This window comes from Chrysochloris asiatica, unplaced genomic scaffold, assembly GCF_000296735.1.
Source record: "Chrysochloris asiatica unplaced genomic scaffold, ChrAsi1.0 scaffold00037, whole genome shotgun sequence".
Taxonomy (NCBI): domain Eukaryota; kingdom Metazoa; phylum Chordata; class Mammalia; order Afrosoricida; family Chrysochloridae; genus Chrysochloris; species Chrysochloris asiatica.
The window spans coordinates 12,706,519-12,721,357 of record NW_006408555.1 but is presented as its reverse complement, the minus strand read 5'-3'; the positions used below and the strand labels follow the sequence as shown (position 1 = coordinate 12,721,357).

General features: G+C 45.3%; 1 protein-coding gene across 1 annotated transcript in view; it reads right to left on the bottom strand.

The window, feature by feature from the left end:
• The window catches only part of ADAMTS18 (ADAM metallopeptidase with thrombospondin type 1 motif, 18), a 183,639-nt gene that overhangs the window by 3,717 nt on the left and 165,083 nt on the right, over nt 1-14,839 (bottom strand). The window contains exons 20-22 of the mRNA XM_006860150.1: nt 10,884-11,069; nt 10,130-10,342; nt 5,434-5,581 (exon numbers count right to left, since the gene is read on the bottom strand). Of these exons, the coding sequence (XP_006860212.1) occupies nt 5,434-5,581; nt 10,130-10,342; nt 10,884-11,069 (547 nt within the window). The remainder of the gene's footprint in view (nt 1-5,433; nt 5,582-10,129; nt 10,343-10,883; nt 11,070-14,839) is intronic.

Sequence of the window (14,839 nt, the reverse complement as noted above, 5' to 3'; positions counted from 1 at the left end):
AAAAAAAAAAAAAAGTTAATTATGAGGGTGGAGACTTAGCCCTTTCTGCTCATTGCTCCATATATATGGAAGACACTTTATTCTGGATCCTTCTGTTGTTGTTAAGTGCCATCAAGTCAGTTCCAAGCTTACAGTCACCGTGTATAGGGTTTCTGAGAGCAGCTGGTGGCTCTGGACTGCTGACCTTGTAGTTACTAGCCTGGTGCTTATCCTACACTGCCACACCAGGGTCCCTTCATCTACAGTAAGCACTGAAACAAATATGAAAGGTGGGTTACCTTATTTAATCCTCACACCAATTTGTTAAAGTACACATTATTTCTTCATTTTAGAAATAGCTCAAAAAGGTTTTTAAAAACGTGCCCAGAGCTACACAGCTAATAACAGGCAGAGCATGAATTCAATTGGATTTTCATGACTTTAGACTTGTTCCTTCCAATAGTCAATGCTGTATTTCCCCTGCTCCCCTACTGGAAGATGTGGGTTTCTGTGAGGAGTAGCTTGTTAGAATCGGGTGCTTGGGAACCCCTAATGTAATCTTGTTTATCGGAAGCCAAGGTATTTTCCAGACAATCACATGTAACCAGTGAAGGGCAGCTCTTTGGTGGTGTACCTGTTTGCTGATCAGGTTTTACACATCTAATACATGCAATGCCGAGTTATAAGGGTGGGTCCTCCAAGAAGCAGATCCAATCCAGACACTCAGGGCAAGCATTCCACAGTAACGGCGTCATAAAAAGTGGCTGAGAGTATGGGAAGGGGACCGGGGGACTGTCACCTTCTTCACTACCCGGAAAGATGGGATAAGGCCAAGCTGGGCAAGAATGGTCTTCTCTAGGATCCACTTTGAGTTAGTGTATTGGCCAGATACTCCTGGATGACTGTAAGTTCCTTAAGGGAAGGGCTGCATCTCTGAGACCCTTACAAAGTCTGCTAGAGTATTTGACCCCATAGTAGGGTCCTGGTGAAGATTCACAGAAAAATCTTCTTCCATGTATCACCATGGGTATGCTTGTTGGTGTTAAGTGCCGCAGAGTTGGTTCTGACTCATAGTGACCTGTACAGGGTTTCTGAGGAGCAGCTGGTGGATTTGAAGCAACCTTGTTGATCCAGTACTTATCCTACAGTGACTCACCAGGACTCCCATAGGTTATGCTTACCACCCACTAATGCTTCAGAAAATCCACTATCAAGAAATATACTCAACAACTCTCATACATGGTCTCTTGACCAAATGCTACAAAGGAGCAGGACGATGGGGCTGTGGGTTGGGGCTCCCAGTCTCCCTATGTGTGTGATGGGAACAGGAGAGCTGCCTATATCTGCCAAATATCTGCCAAACGCTTGGCCAAGAAGAAGCCCCTGGCCTTGTGTCCTATATGCTTTTCACCAAACACTTCGCTCTTCCAACAAAAGACCTGAGAAGAGCCAGCTGGGTATTCTAGAATCCTTCCTCATAGCCTCCTGCACCTGGTTTCATCCACACAGGTAGAACGGACCGCCATTCTAACACAGACAATATGCCACCGCTTAAGTCTGTTGTTATAGCTTCTTCTACTTCAAGACATTACCGCCTTATAGTTTGAGAACAAGACCCTGACTTATTCTGATATCCCCAGATGAGCGCCAGGGCTCTACAGTAGATAGTTCATTGTGAATGAAGGAGAAGACCACCCAAGACTTTACACGTTACCTGCCACTTATTAAGACCCTCATGAATTACTCATTCAGCACATGGGGTCACCTACTATGTGTCAAGTATAGTGCTCAGTAAACAAAGGAAAATAAGACCAATAGGCAACCTGCCTTCTTGGACCTCACACTCTTGCTCATGAGTTACTTTAGAGCAATTTCTTAGGGCTGGCTATTGTCCTTTGGTCTTTATGACAGTATCAAGGGGGACTGCATTTTGCTGTGGTCATTGAGATGGTCTTGTATGCTTGGGTTAATTGAAGGCCACCCGACTAAAGTTTGGTAATGACACATCACTGATGTTGAAGAAAGAAGGAAAGGTCTTGGGGAAACACAGCTGCTTATTTCTGCTCCACGAGCCTCCCGCTCAGAAAGCCTGCAGATTTGCAGAATTCCAGCATTGCCCAGTTCAGAGCAGTTTCTACCCAGCTAGTATCCTTGTCTTCCACAAGCCTCCTGGTGTGGCTCTGTAGGATAAGCACTAACCCCACTGTCAGTGGTTCAAGCCCACCAGCTACTCCTTGGAAATTCTTTACAGGGTCACTATATGTACGACTCCAGGGCACTTTAACAACAACAAAGTTCAAGACTTGGTAGTGCAGAGGAGGGAAAACTGATATGCACAGCCTGGAGCTGTCTGTACAAAGGAGCTGATAAACAACAGTGAGAATTTAGAGACGGATGGGATGTGGACAGGGAAGGACAAGAAGAGCCCTGAATTGGAGCCATCACAAACTGTTGGAAGCTGAGTCAAAAATGGAGCAGCCTTGTAAGAACTGCGATTGGATAAAAACAACAACAATAACATAACAGCAGGTACATGCTGAAAAAGAATTCTTAAGCACAAGAAAATCTGATTAGACTGAAAAATATTACCTGGTGTTGATCAGATTACTTTAAAATGAAATGAACTTATGGAGAATGGTAGGGTTCACTCAGATAATCAAATTGCCCATTTTCTGTTAGTCCTCAACTGCACTTCATTTGAACTTATTTTAGTTTAAAAACTTATTTGGTCCTAGGATGCCACCTAGTCACTGGGATTTACTATAATAGAAGGTTAAGTAAAAAAAAGTTCTCACAAAATCACAGAAACCTTTAGTAAGCAGAAATATCAACATGTGAAGCTATTGTTTCTTGATGGATTCTCCATCTAGGTCTATACAATTGTAAGGGTGGTGTTCCCACCATCTCTTTAACTCTTCTCTGACGGGTTTGAACCTCAAGATCAGCGGTTCGAGCTCACCAGCCGCTCCCCGGAAACCCTATATAGGGTAGCGGTGAGTCTGAATCGACCCAAAAGCACTTATCAACAACAACGCTTCCCTGAAGAATTCTATGCTAGCAGATTCACACCATATTAAAACAGCATTTTTGGCATCCTTATGGGTGGAGTCCAGGTATGATGACATAGGATAAGCACTCGGTACAAGACCACAAGGTCGGAAGTTCAAACCCACCAGTCGCTGCTTGGAAACCCTATATATATAGGGTAACACACGCATGCAAAAGCTGAACAGTGAATAAGGAAGACCGTAGAAGAATTGATGCCTTTGAATTATGGTGTTGGAGGAGAATACCGAAAGTGCCATGGGCTGCCAAAAGAACCAATAGATCTGTTTTGGAAGAAGTGCAGCCAGAGTGCTCCTTAGAGGCCAGGATGGCCAAACTTCAGCTCTCATATTTTGGATTTATTGTCAGTAGGGAACAGTCACTGGAGAAGGATATCATGTTTGGTAAGATGGAGGATCAGAGAAAAAGAGGAAGCCCCCAACGAGATGGATTGGCCAAGTGGCAGCATCGATGGACTCAAGTGTGGCAACAGGATCAGACATTGTTTTGTTCTGCTGTGCATAAGGTCGCTATGAGTCAGTGCCGACTCGATGGCACTTAACAACAACAACAAAATGAGTCAGAACCGAATCAACGGCACTAACAACAACAACAAATTAAGGGACTTAAATCATGTTTCTTTGAAATATTGAGAATAAAATTTGGGAAAAAAAGAAGACTGAAGAGGGCAAGGTGAAGGCTGGAGGGCAGATGGGCTAAGTGTCCTAAGGAAATTCTCACCCGACAACCCTCTCTACCCTCTAAGGATGAGCAGGTGCATTGAGTGGATGAAATAAAATTCTCTGGCGCAACTTGTCAGTCCTTTTTCTCACCAGTACCATTTTTAATTTTACTGAAATGTCTTCTTAATTAAGTCCCTGTGATTGTCCTGTGTCCTTTGAGAAAATATATAAAGATGACCCCCAAAACAATCGCCATCAACTCCTGAGCCCAGCAGATGCCCTCGGAAGCCACTGTTGTGATTTTTGAAGTACTGAGTGAACTTGTCTGTAGCCAGTCACTGGTCACAGACACATGTTCCAGCACATTTTGTTCAGAATAAACATGCACAGATAGAATGGGCCCCCTAGTAACAATACTTTCTGACTCACCCTTCTACATGTATCTCAGCTAAAACGTGAACTTCCAAGGCAACGCTTATCCATTCATTCTTGTATTTCCATGAATTGCCAGAATCCCTGGTACATGGAAGCCATTCTCGTTTGTTTATTAAACAAGTAATTAGTTTCAAAACAATGGACTTCGGTAGGGAAAAAATAGATATGATAACCTTTTCTCATTTCAAAGAAAGAGTTAATGCCCCAAACCTTTTCACATAGCATTAAACATTCCTTGAAAATCAGTGCAGACAAGATCACTTCGAGCAGAAATGGCCTCAGAGAGTTGTGCATTGTGGACCTCTAGGGGGCGCTGTTCATAGAGACCTTGGTGTGAATGGTGGCGCCCTCTAGAGATGCACAATGCACTAGCCACACAAGCAACCATGGTGTAGGTAAGGATTTGAGAGATTCTCTTCACTCCAGTCAAATGAACCGGGGCACAGGTTCTGTGGTATAGACAATGATTTAGTATGCGTCTTCTAGCCTTAGTTTTTGTAACTCCCACCAAACAAGTCTTTTCCTGATGGGTCTGGGTAAGAGGAGGAGGAGAAGATAGGGATCAGGAGACATGATGCAGCTGAGGATGTTCACAGAGTTTACTGTAATTGTGAATACCTGAAACTCTAGCATGGGTATAGAATGAGTCGTCTCAGAAACAAGAGGGGGATCGCATAACAATCAACAGAGAAGAGCCAAGAGTGGAGGGTGTCCTTTGGACTCAGAGATGCCTGTGCCCTGAACCTTGTCAACCCAGCGACACAAAGCTGTAATTCAGGAGAAGTGGTAGACATGCAGCCGCAGAACCAAGAGCCAGAGCCCAGAACAAAGCAAGGGGCTCCCCAGCCCACAGAGCTAATCAGCTGAGTGACTTGGGACAGAAACCTTGCTTGCAGAGTGGGGTGACTCTGGGCACTTGATTGGGGGTTGCTCAGTTAGCTGACCCACAGATCTAGAGCTGAGAGTGCCTTCAGCCTGAGGCTGATGGTGGAATAGTGGGTCCTGTGAGAATTTATCAGTAGCCCAAGAACAGTTTTGTCACATTGGCCTGCGGAGAGAGGCCTGCCTGTGGGCACGGCTGAAGAGAGCCTGTCCTGGATGAAAGAACTGTGCCCTGTGTACTTCTAATCCTGAGCAGGAATCTGTTAACTTCCTTAATAAACCCCGTTACTGTAAATATGGTGTGTGAGTTCGGTGTGGCCACCGCAATGCTTTACTGAACGTAGCTGAGCAGAGACTATGTGGGAGGGATAATTTGGTGCTCATATTTTTTTCAGGGTTGTGTACCTACCTCTCTTTTCAGGGGCTGGACAGAAGTTTGTGTTACAGGCTCGCAGCACTGGAGGCTTCTGATGAAGCAGACAGCTGGAGGAAGGCCGGCCCTGCTGGGCACAGTGGACTGCCCGGGTCTGAATCCCTCCTCCACAGGTCACTGAGCACTGCAGGTGATAGAAGGTAACATGGTCATGACATCACAAGAGATTCCACCCTCCAAAAGCTTGGTGCCAATCCCCAACAGGCCAGGCCTGGATAACAACATACATCTACCCAAACACGCTCAACTCATCTGATCTAATTAGATGAACTTTAGGCAAATGCTATCAATCTAGCCCAAGAGCGTACGTTTCCCAAGTAAAGTGACTCATGAGAACGCGAAGCTCCAGAAATATAGGCGGGCCCTAAGAATGCAGAACTGAATACAGACACATCTAGGCAGGGCATCAGAGTCACTAAAGAACTCCAGATGATCTCTGTGGATGCAATGTTGTTGGTAAGTGCTGTGACTCCGTTCCCACACATAGCGACCCCATGTAGGGTTTCCAAGGGGTGGCTGATGAGTGTGAACCATCAACCTTGGAGTACAGTGCTTATCCTATAGCGCCACACCAGGACTCTGTGGATGTATTAGTGGAGTGGACAGTGTAAAACTCAGAAAAGGAAATGACTCACTGACACAGCTTTGAAACCCTGTCCAAAACACCAGCCAAATTCTGGGTTGGCATGGGGGAGGAGGAGTCTTGGTGTGGTGCTGTGGGTTCGTGTGCTAGACTGTAATATCAGTTTGAATCATAAGGTCGGCGGTTCAAGTTCACCAGCTGCTCCTTGGAAGCGCTATACAGGGCTGCTATGGGTCAGAACCGACTTGATGGTACTTAACAACCACAACCACCACCACAACCACAACATGGGGGTGAATGGAGTTTTCTGAAGTCAATGATTTCACTGATCAAAAACTCAAAAAGACAAAGAAAAAAAGAGAAAGAACAAAGATTGTCAGCTTCCTTATTTTTTCCACATTAATTCCCAAACCTATTGTTAAGTGCCGTCGAGTGACACTCTATAGAAGTTCCAAGGAGTGGCTGGTGATTCTGACTTATAGTGACCCTATACAGGACTTCTAAGACTAAATCTTTATGGGATAAGACTCATCTTTTTCCCTTTTGCTGGTGGGTTTGAACCACAGACCTTGGGGTTATCACGTAATACCTAATGCACAATGCCATTAGGATTCCTTATTTCTATACATACATACATGAAAGTGAAGAAAAAAATTTTCACAATTCAAAACTAAACAAGCTTTATTTTGTATTTAAGATGCCAGAGGGAAAGGCAGCCCCTTTGAGTTACTTTTCAGCAGGGATTCCTACTAGTTCATTCTGCTTCCACCCCTGCTGAGAATTTGCTGAATCAGAAGTTGTAATTTAATAATGCCCTGGTCCTTCTCAGGGATACCATCGCCCCTGGATGATGTAGGTTCTCTTCAATCTTTCTGGATGGAAAGGTTCAGTTTCTCAGCAGGGGATCCCAGGGGAATAAGCAGGTTCAAAGCCCTACTTTTTAGGTTGCTCAACAAACTCACCGTGTGATCCTTGTTTTTTGCCCTTACTTTATTGCAGGCAAGTGCAATCTTTTCGTGCCGGAACATCCCTATATGGACTGGTACTGGGGTGGAGAAGGAATGTTGGGGTCAAAAGGACATGAGTTACAGAATTGGGGCAACATCTAAGTATTGTCATCCAATCACCTAAACCAGAGGTTGGTCAACCTGGTCTGCAAAGGGTTAGAGAGTAACTAGTTTAGGTTATGTGGAAGGCGTGGTCTCTGTGGAAGGCGTGGTCTCTGTTGTAGCTATGTAACTCCACCTTCAAACTGTGAAAGCAGCCACAGCCAATACGGAAGCAAATGAGAGGGGCTTTGTTCCCATCAAACTTTATTCACAAAAACTGCCAGGGATGGGAGGAATCGATTTGGCCTGCTAGCAATTCTTTGTTAACCCACTGCTCTAAATAATAAGAATCAATTTCCAAACCTGCTAAGTAAGTAAAATAATGTGAAACCTTACAAAACAGAACTCCATCAGTAACATACAAATCACTCAGAAGAGTGGCTAGCCAATTAGACACACTCAGCCATTCTCATGTTCCCTCCATGCCTTAGTTTCCAGTTCCCCCTAAACACACACACACATGACGTGGGGCTGATAGAAGAAAAATTCCGTTATCTTTTAACTCCATTTTTTTTTTCTCACAAACATTTTGAAGGCCCGTTGTATATGTGTATGTTGTTGTTAAGTGCCATCGGGTCGGTTCCAACTCATAGTGACCCTGTATAGGGGTTCTGAGGAGCAGCTGGTGAGCTTGAACCACCAACAGTGGGGTTCAAAGCAACCCTGCAGTCCAGTGCATTAACCCACAGCATTCTACTAGGACTGCATATGTGTATATGTAAATACATATCTTTATACACACAGTGCTTATATATACACATAAAGCACAGAAACAGACTTGTGCTTCTACTGGTGTTCAGCAGGGACATGGGTAGAATTCAGCCACTCAGTCCTCTGAAGATCTGGACAGTGTGCTCAAGAACCAAGCCACAGAGGTGGATTCCGAAGGACATTGTTCTCTGAGGTTTAGCCTCACATACTCTAGTCAACTACATACATAGATAGGGTTGTTGTTGTGAAGTGCCATCGAGTCGGTTCCGACCCATAGCAACCCTGTATAGGGTTTCGGAGGAGCAGCTGGTGAGCTTGAACTGTCGACCTTGCAGTTCAAATGGCTTTGCAGTCTGGCGCATTAGCCCACAGCGCCACCCCAGGACTACGTGATGCTAAACCTAAGAGAAGAGTAATATTCATAAGAAAACGAGTCCTGGTGTGGCACTGGAGGATAAGCACTGGATTGCAAGGGTGGTTTGAACTGCAAAGTCAGAAACCCTATACATGGTCGCTAGGTGTTGGAACTGACTTGATTACACTTAACAATAACAACAACAATGTGGCTAAAGTTTTATCCAAGTCGATTATGCAAACAGGACGTCTCTAGTATCTGATGAAAGAAAGAGCTCTGGTAGCGTAGTGGTTACGAACTGGGCTGCTAACCTCAAGGTCAGCAGTTCGAAACTACCAGCTGTTCAGCAGGAGCCAGAGGAGGCTTTCTGCTCCCATAAAGATTTGCAGCTTCGGAAACCCTGTATAGGGTCGCTGTGAGTTGGAACTGACTCCGTAGCACACCACCACCACCACCCTCAGTATCTGATGAGCTAAAAGTTGGTGTCTTTGCCTGAACTGCTCAGTTCTTTGAGATTTATCTGTCAGTCCTACAAAATGGGGACATTAAGACACACAAAGCCTTCCTGACACAATCAGGAATATAGGGCTAGTGCCATGCATCACCATGGTTACATCATGTTAACTGTTGTTACACTGAAATCAGCAGTCTGTAGGAGCTGTTGTTACATTGTTCAGAAATCCAAAGCACTGAAGTGGTGAGCAGCATTCCTGTAAGACCCACCACTGCAGTGGCGGTTTTAGCAACAGCAGTAACATTTACACAATGTGACAAACATGCTGCTAAATACTCCTTATCTCGTTTATTCATTTAAACAATCTGCAAGGAATTAGCATCCCAATTTTCCAGATGTGCAAACTGAGGCTCAAAGACTCGGCAACCTGCCTAGGGTCACACAGATGGTGAAGCTGGAGAAAGAACACAAGCCATTCTCCCTCTGGAGCTTGGATTCTTTGCTCCTTATGTATGCGCAGGTCTCTAAGAACAACCATTGGTGAACTGCCTCTGTTTCTGAATCCTACTGAAATACGTTGTTATTGTTAAGTGCCGTGGAGTTGGTACCAATTCATAATGACCCTGTTCCAACTCATATTTGGCCGGCCAAGACTTTTCAATCTTTGCAGGAGCAGAAAGTCTCATCTTTCTCTCGTGGAGTGGCTGGTGGACTTGAACCACTGACTTGGCGATTCTCAGTCCAGTGTTTATCCTACAAAAGCATCAACTCAAATATGTTGTTGTTGTGAAGTGTTATCAAATTGGTTCCGACTCATAGGGACCCCATGTAGGATTTCCAAGTAATGGCTGGTGAGTTTGAACTGCCGACCTTGTGGTCCAGTGCTTTATCCCACAGCACCACACCAGGACTCAAATATACATCTTCTAAATCCAAAAGCCCTGGTGGCTCAATGGTTAAGTGCTCTTCTGATAACCAAAAGGTTGGTGGTTCTACACACACTCAGTGTGGGAGAAAAGACACGGTGGTCTGCTCCCATAAAAACTGGCGGCGGTGGTGGTGGTTGTGGGCTACTGAGTCAGTTCCGACTCACGGTGATCTTGTAGAAGGTTTCCAAGGGTGTAACTCTTTAAGGGAGCAGAAAGCCCTATCTTTCTCCTGAGGAACGAAAGGGGGTAGATCCGAACTGCTGATCTTGTGGTTAGCAGGCCAGCTTGTAACCCACTACACTTCGAGGGCTCCTAGAAACCCCTATGGATTACTTGGTTGGTTGGTTATGTGCCGTGGAGTTGGTTCTGACTCATAGCAAGCCTGTACAGGGTTTCCGAGGCTGTAAATCTTTATGGGAGCAGAAAACCTCATTTTTCTTCCACGGAACAGCTGGTAGTTTCGAAATGCTGACCTTGCAGTGTTGAAAATCAACTCGACAGTACCTAACAACATTATCCATGTGTACTCACCTGTTGCCATGGTGATGTGTACCATCCAGCTGCCAGGTTATACACTGGACGGACTGGGCAAGCTCCTCGGTTACAGGTTTCCTTCAAGTCCAGGTTGGGTTTCTTAATATTGCGGCATCTACGTTCTGGGAAAGTGATCAGTTTTCCCTGGAAGACCTTCTCGCTACACTTCATTGCCCTCTTCCTCACACCCAGACCACAGGTGACGGAACACTAGGAGCCAAGAAAGAAGGTGTAAGGGTTCAGAACTCCACGGTCAAATCCACTGAACAAATGTGGACCTAAGCTTGTGTCTTCCATGTGAAATGCAAGGTATGTGATGACAAAGGGTCAGACACACACACACACACACACACACACACGGCTCTCCAGCCACTGCAGTCCTTGTTGAAGATGTGCCCTCTCTCTGCCTGCAACAACCTCCCCTGTCCGTTTCTATCTCGCCTGGTTCCTGCTCAGCCTTCAAGCTCACATGGAAAACTCTTTTGGCAAGGAGTCCTTCTGAATCCTGGGCAAGGTGTACCTTGAAGTCCACAGAATTACAGAAGCCCATCCTAGCACTCACATACCTGACTCGTGTTCCTATCCTCTGTGCTTTATGGAGTTCTCTACCCTCACTGCCTAGGCAGTGTGATGGATGGCTTTATCAGGAGGGGACGAATGGATATTCCCTAGACAGCTGCTCTAATAACGTTGAACAGAACAGAGCTTTGAGAGTCTGGATGAGCTAAGGATTTCCAGGCTAAATGCGTACCTCACTCCATGAAGAGATGACCCATTGCAGACGGTTGTTCTTGGGACACCGTCCCAGCACACAGCCCTCCTGTGACTCAGGCCTTGGGAGGCTGGCGCATAGGCCCTCGGGAAGGGGATCTGCTGCCGTAGAACTTTTGCAGAGGACTTCACGCTTCTTCACGCCCCGCCCACAAGTCTTGGAACACTGAGAAGAAAAGAACATGCTAGTCTCAGATGCTTTTCCTTCCAGGCGAATACCGAGGACATATGACTGAAGTGTTCCTAAACATATTTTTCAGAGTTTCAACAAAATACCCAAGAAAGTCCCTGACAACAAGTGGGCGCATTCCCTCCTCCAGGAGAGGTCCTAGCTGGTCTTCAATGCAGGTCAGCTGTGACCTTCAACATTCTAAATGCCCCTTGGGTGCTGCACTGTGTCTGGCCAGAAGGGGAGCTTTACTGAGACTGGGACACAGAAGTCTTCTCTTAGTAACAACTGGAAAATGGTACACGAGCTATTTGTTGGTATACCTGTGTCTCTCTCTGGCATAAGACAGAGTTGACTTGGGCACTGGATTAAAGAGGATGATGAACTCCTGTAACCAAGACAGTAACAGCAGAGGTGTATGTCTACGGGTATGTGAGGAGCCCGGATATCATACTGGTGATGCATTAAGCTGCTAACCGCAATGTCAGTAGTTCGAATCTCCTAGTCGTTTGGCAGAAGAAGGATGAAGCATTCTGCTCTCGTAAAGAGTTACCACCTTGGAAAACCCTAAACTGTGTCACTAAGGGTTGGAACTGACTTGGTTAATGGTGAACCACCACCATATGTGGGCAAGGAAGCTCATGATGCAGTGGTTAAGTGCTCAGTCGCTAACTGAAAGGTCAGTATTCTGAGGCCAATAGCTGTCCCATGGGAGAGAGACGAGGCAGTCCGCTCCTGTACACTCCATTCCACGGGGCAGTTCTGCTCCATCATACAGGGCTGTTGGGAGTCAAAACTACACAAGGGCAATGGGTTTGGTTTGGGGTGTGCATATGCGCATGTGTAAGAACAACAATGAAAGTCTGCAGCCTTAATGGGGGTTGGGGGTGGCAGTTTTTGCCCTTAACTTGTGTCTCTGGGCTGTGTGCTTTGGGGGAATGGGGGAAGTAAATAAATTCTCACTTGCTGTTGGTGGATGCATTTGTACAATGCAAACCTACATGATAGATAAGTCTCCCACTTTCCTGACCTCCACTAGAGCTGTGAAATAGATAAGGCAGGAAACAGCTCCATGTTTTCAGATGAATAGCTAAAAATGTGTCCAAGTTCACACAGAAGACCTTGGCTTCAGGCCTGGGCTTGTCCTCCAGGAAGGCGTCTCCTCCCTGGGCTGTCCATCAACAGCCAACCTGTCCTTCCTCTCACAAGGTCCACATGGACCATGGTCCCTCCTACCTGGGCTCGTTGCCAACCTGCAAACATCTGGGGCACAGTTTCCAAACCTGTTCAGAGGCCCACATGAATTCCCCTTCTTCACCTTCTTAAGGAGGCTGGAGACAGTCAAGATGATGATGATGATGATGATATCAAGATACCATCATTAGCAAAGCACACCAACAGAGGCCCTGATTTAATGTTGCAGCGTGTATCCTGGAGTCCACGTCACACAACCTCTCACAATGCCATGATCCCATCTTACAGAAGAGTCAACTGAGAATCAGACAGCTTCTTTCCCTTGCCCAAGATGGATCACACAGCGGACTAAGAAACAGAGACGAGAAGTGAGCAGTTCTGCCTGATGCCAGAACATGGGTAGGAACCACTGAAAATCTAGCTACTAGTTCACATTCTAAATGTCTAAATGGTTAACTCTTAGTCAAACAGTAGTTTATATTTTCAATTGTCTTCAGAATGGAGAGAGGAATTTTTAAATTGCTTTCCCAAAGGATTTCTAGAGACATAGCCTCAAAGTGGAATGACAGGTTGCAGTAACTAAATGTAAAGGACAACTTTCACACTAGCTATGAACAAGTTCTTTAAAAAAAAAAAAAAACAACAACAGACCACACACACATGCATACACACACACACACACACCTGGTTTTGGGAGTCACATAAAGAAGGAGAGAAGAGAAAGCAAAAGAAGCCAAAGATTAACAGTAAAACAAAAACAAAACAAAACAAAAAAACACCTAAAAAAGAAAAAGGAACAAAGTACTCTCAAAATACTTCCATGTGAATTTGGGATAAATTTCATGAACTAAAGTTCCTTCTCATTTGAAGTCCCAGTTCTCTTTCTATGTGACCAGCACAGACATTTGGCTAAAACAATCATTGAAATTCTCCCATTGTAAATTACAACTCCACCTGACAAAGGTGTTCTGGTGTGGCGCTGTGGACTAATGCGCCAGACTGCAAAGCTGTTTGAACTGCAAGGCCAGTAGTTCAAGCTCACCAGCTTCTCCTCGGAAACCCTACACAGTGTTGCTATGAGTTGGAACCAACCCGAGGGCACTTCACAACAACAACAACAACAACAACAACAATGACAAAGGTGTGGCAATGAAGTCCTGGTGTGGCACTACGGGATAAAGCACTAAATGGCAAGGTTGGTAGTTCAAACTTGGAAACCTTATAGAGGGTGGCTATGAGTCAGAACTGACTTGATGACACTTCACAATACCAACAATGACAAAAAGAGCAGATGCTACGCTATAAACTTGCATTTCTTTAGTTTCTCCTTTCCTATAAGTGAAAGGTGCTGCTGGATAAGCGCTGAACTGCTAGCTGCAAGATCGATGGTTCAAACCCATCTGCCAAACCTTGAAAACCCTATACAGGGTTGCTAGGAGTCAACTCGATGGTATTTAATAACATCAACATAAATGAATGCAGCTATACAATGAATAAAGAAGAATGGATGCATTTGAAGTATGATGTTGGCAGAGAATATGGAATACACATGAAACAAACCAGAATGCTCCTTGGAAGCAGAGATGCTAAGACTTCATCTCACATACTTTCGACATACTATCAGGAGGGACCAGTCTCAGGAGAAGGACATCATGCTTGGTAAAGGAGAGGGTAGGAGAAAAAGAGGAAGACCCCCAAGGAGATGGGTCGACACAAGTTTTTCGGCAGCAATTGGCTGAGATGTAACAACAATTGTGAGGTTGGTACAGCACTGGGCAGTGTCTCTTTGTGTTCTGCATAGGTTTGCTATGAGTCAGAACCAACTTGACGGAACCGAACACCAGCATTAATGAATGTATTCTCTGACACTTTAAAGTACTTCAAAGGAGCTCTGGTAGCGTAGTGGTTACGAATCGGGCTGCGAACCTTAAGGTCAGCGGTTCGAAACTACCAGCCGCTCCGCGGGAGAAAGATGAGGCTTTCTACTCCCGTAAGGATTTACACCCTCGGAAACCCTGTACAGGGTCGCTATGGGTCGGAACCGACTCGACGGCACTTAACAACAACAAGGGTCTCTATGAGTTGGAATTGGGGTCTGACTTAAGCGTCTTCAAAAATATTCTTTCCCACTCCGAGTTCCAAACTTCACTAACAGATCATGCTAGTCTTCCTCCCATGTCTTGACAACAAAAACAGTAACAAATCACCAATCCAAAATGCTTACTCTGACCTCTTCTGGGGACATGGTGAAGGACAGCTGACCTTTGTAGAAACCAACACCCCTGAGGCTGTGGTGTTCTCCAAAGGAAAACAACAGGAATGCAGCCGGGGCCGCTGCCTGACTTTAGAGCTCAGGGGATGATATTCCTGCATTTTGTGGCTCTTCCCTAAGATGTGTTTGCTATTCCTGGTCTCCTGGAGGCTGGGATGCTGTAGAGGAGGGCTTCCAGCCTCAGCACCATTACCATTTTGGTCCAGCTCATTCTTGGGTGTGGGGATAAAGATGTTCATCTTTATCCACTAGATGCCAGGAGCTAGTCCTCCTAAGTTGGGATCATAAAAAATGTGTCTGG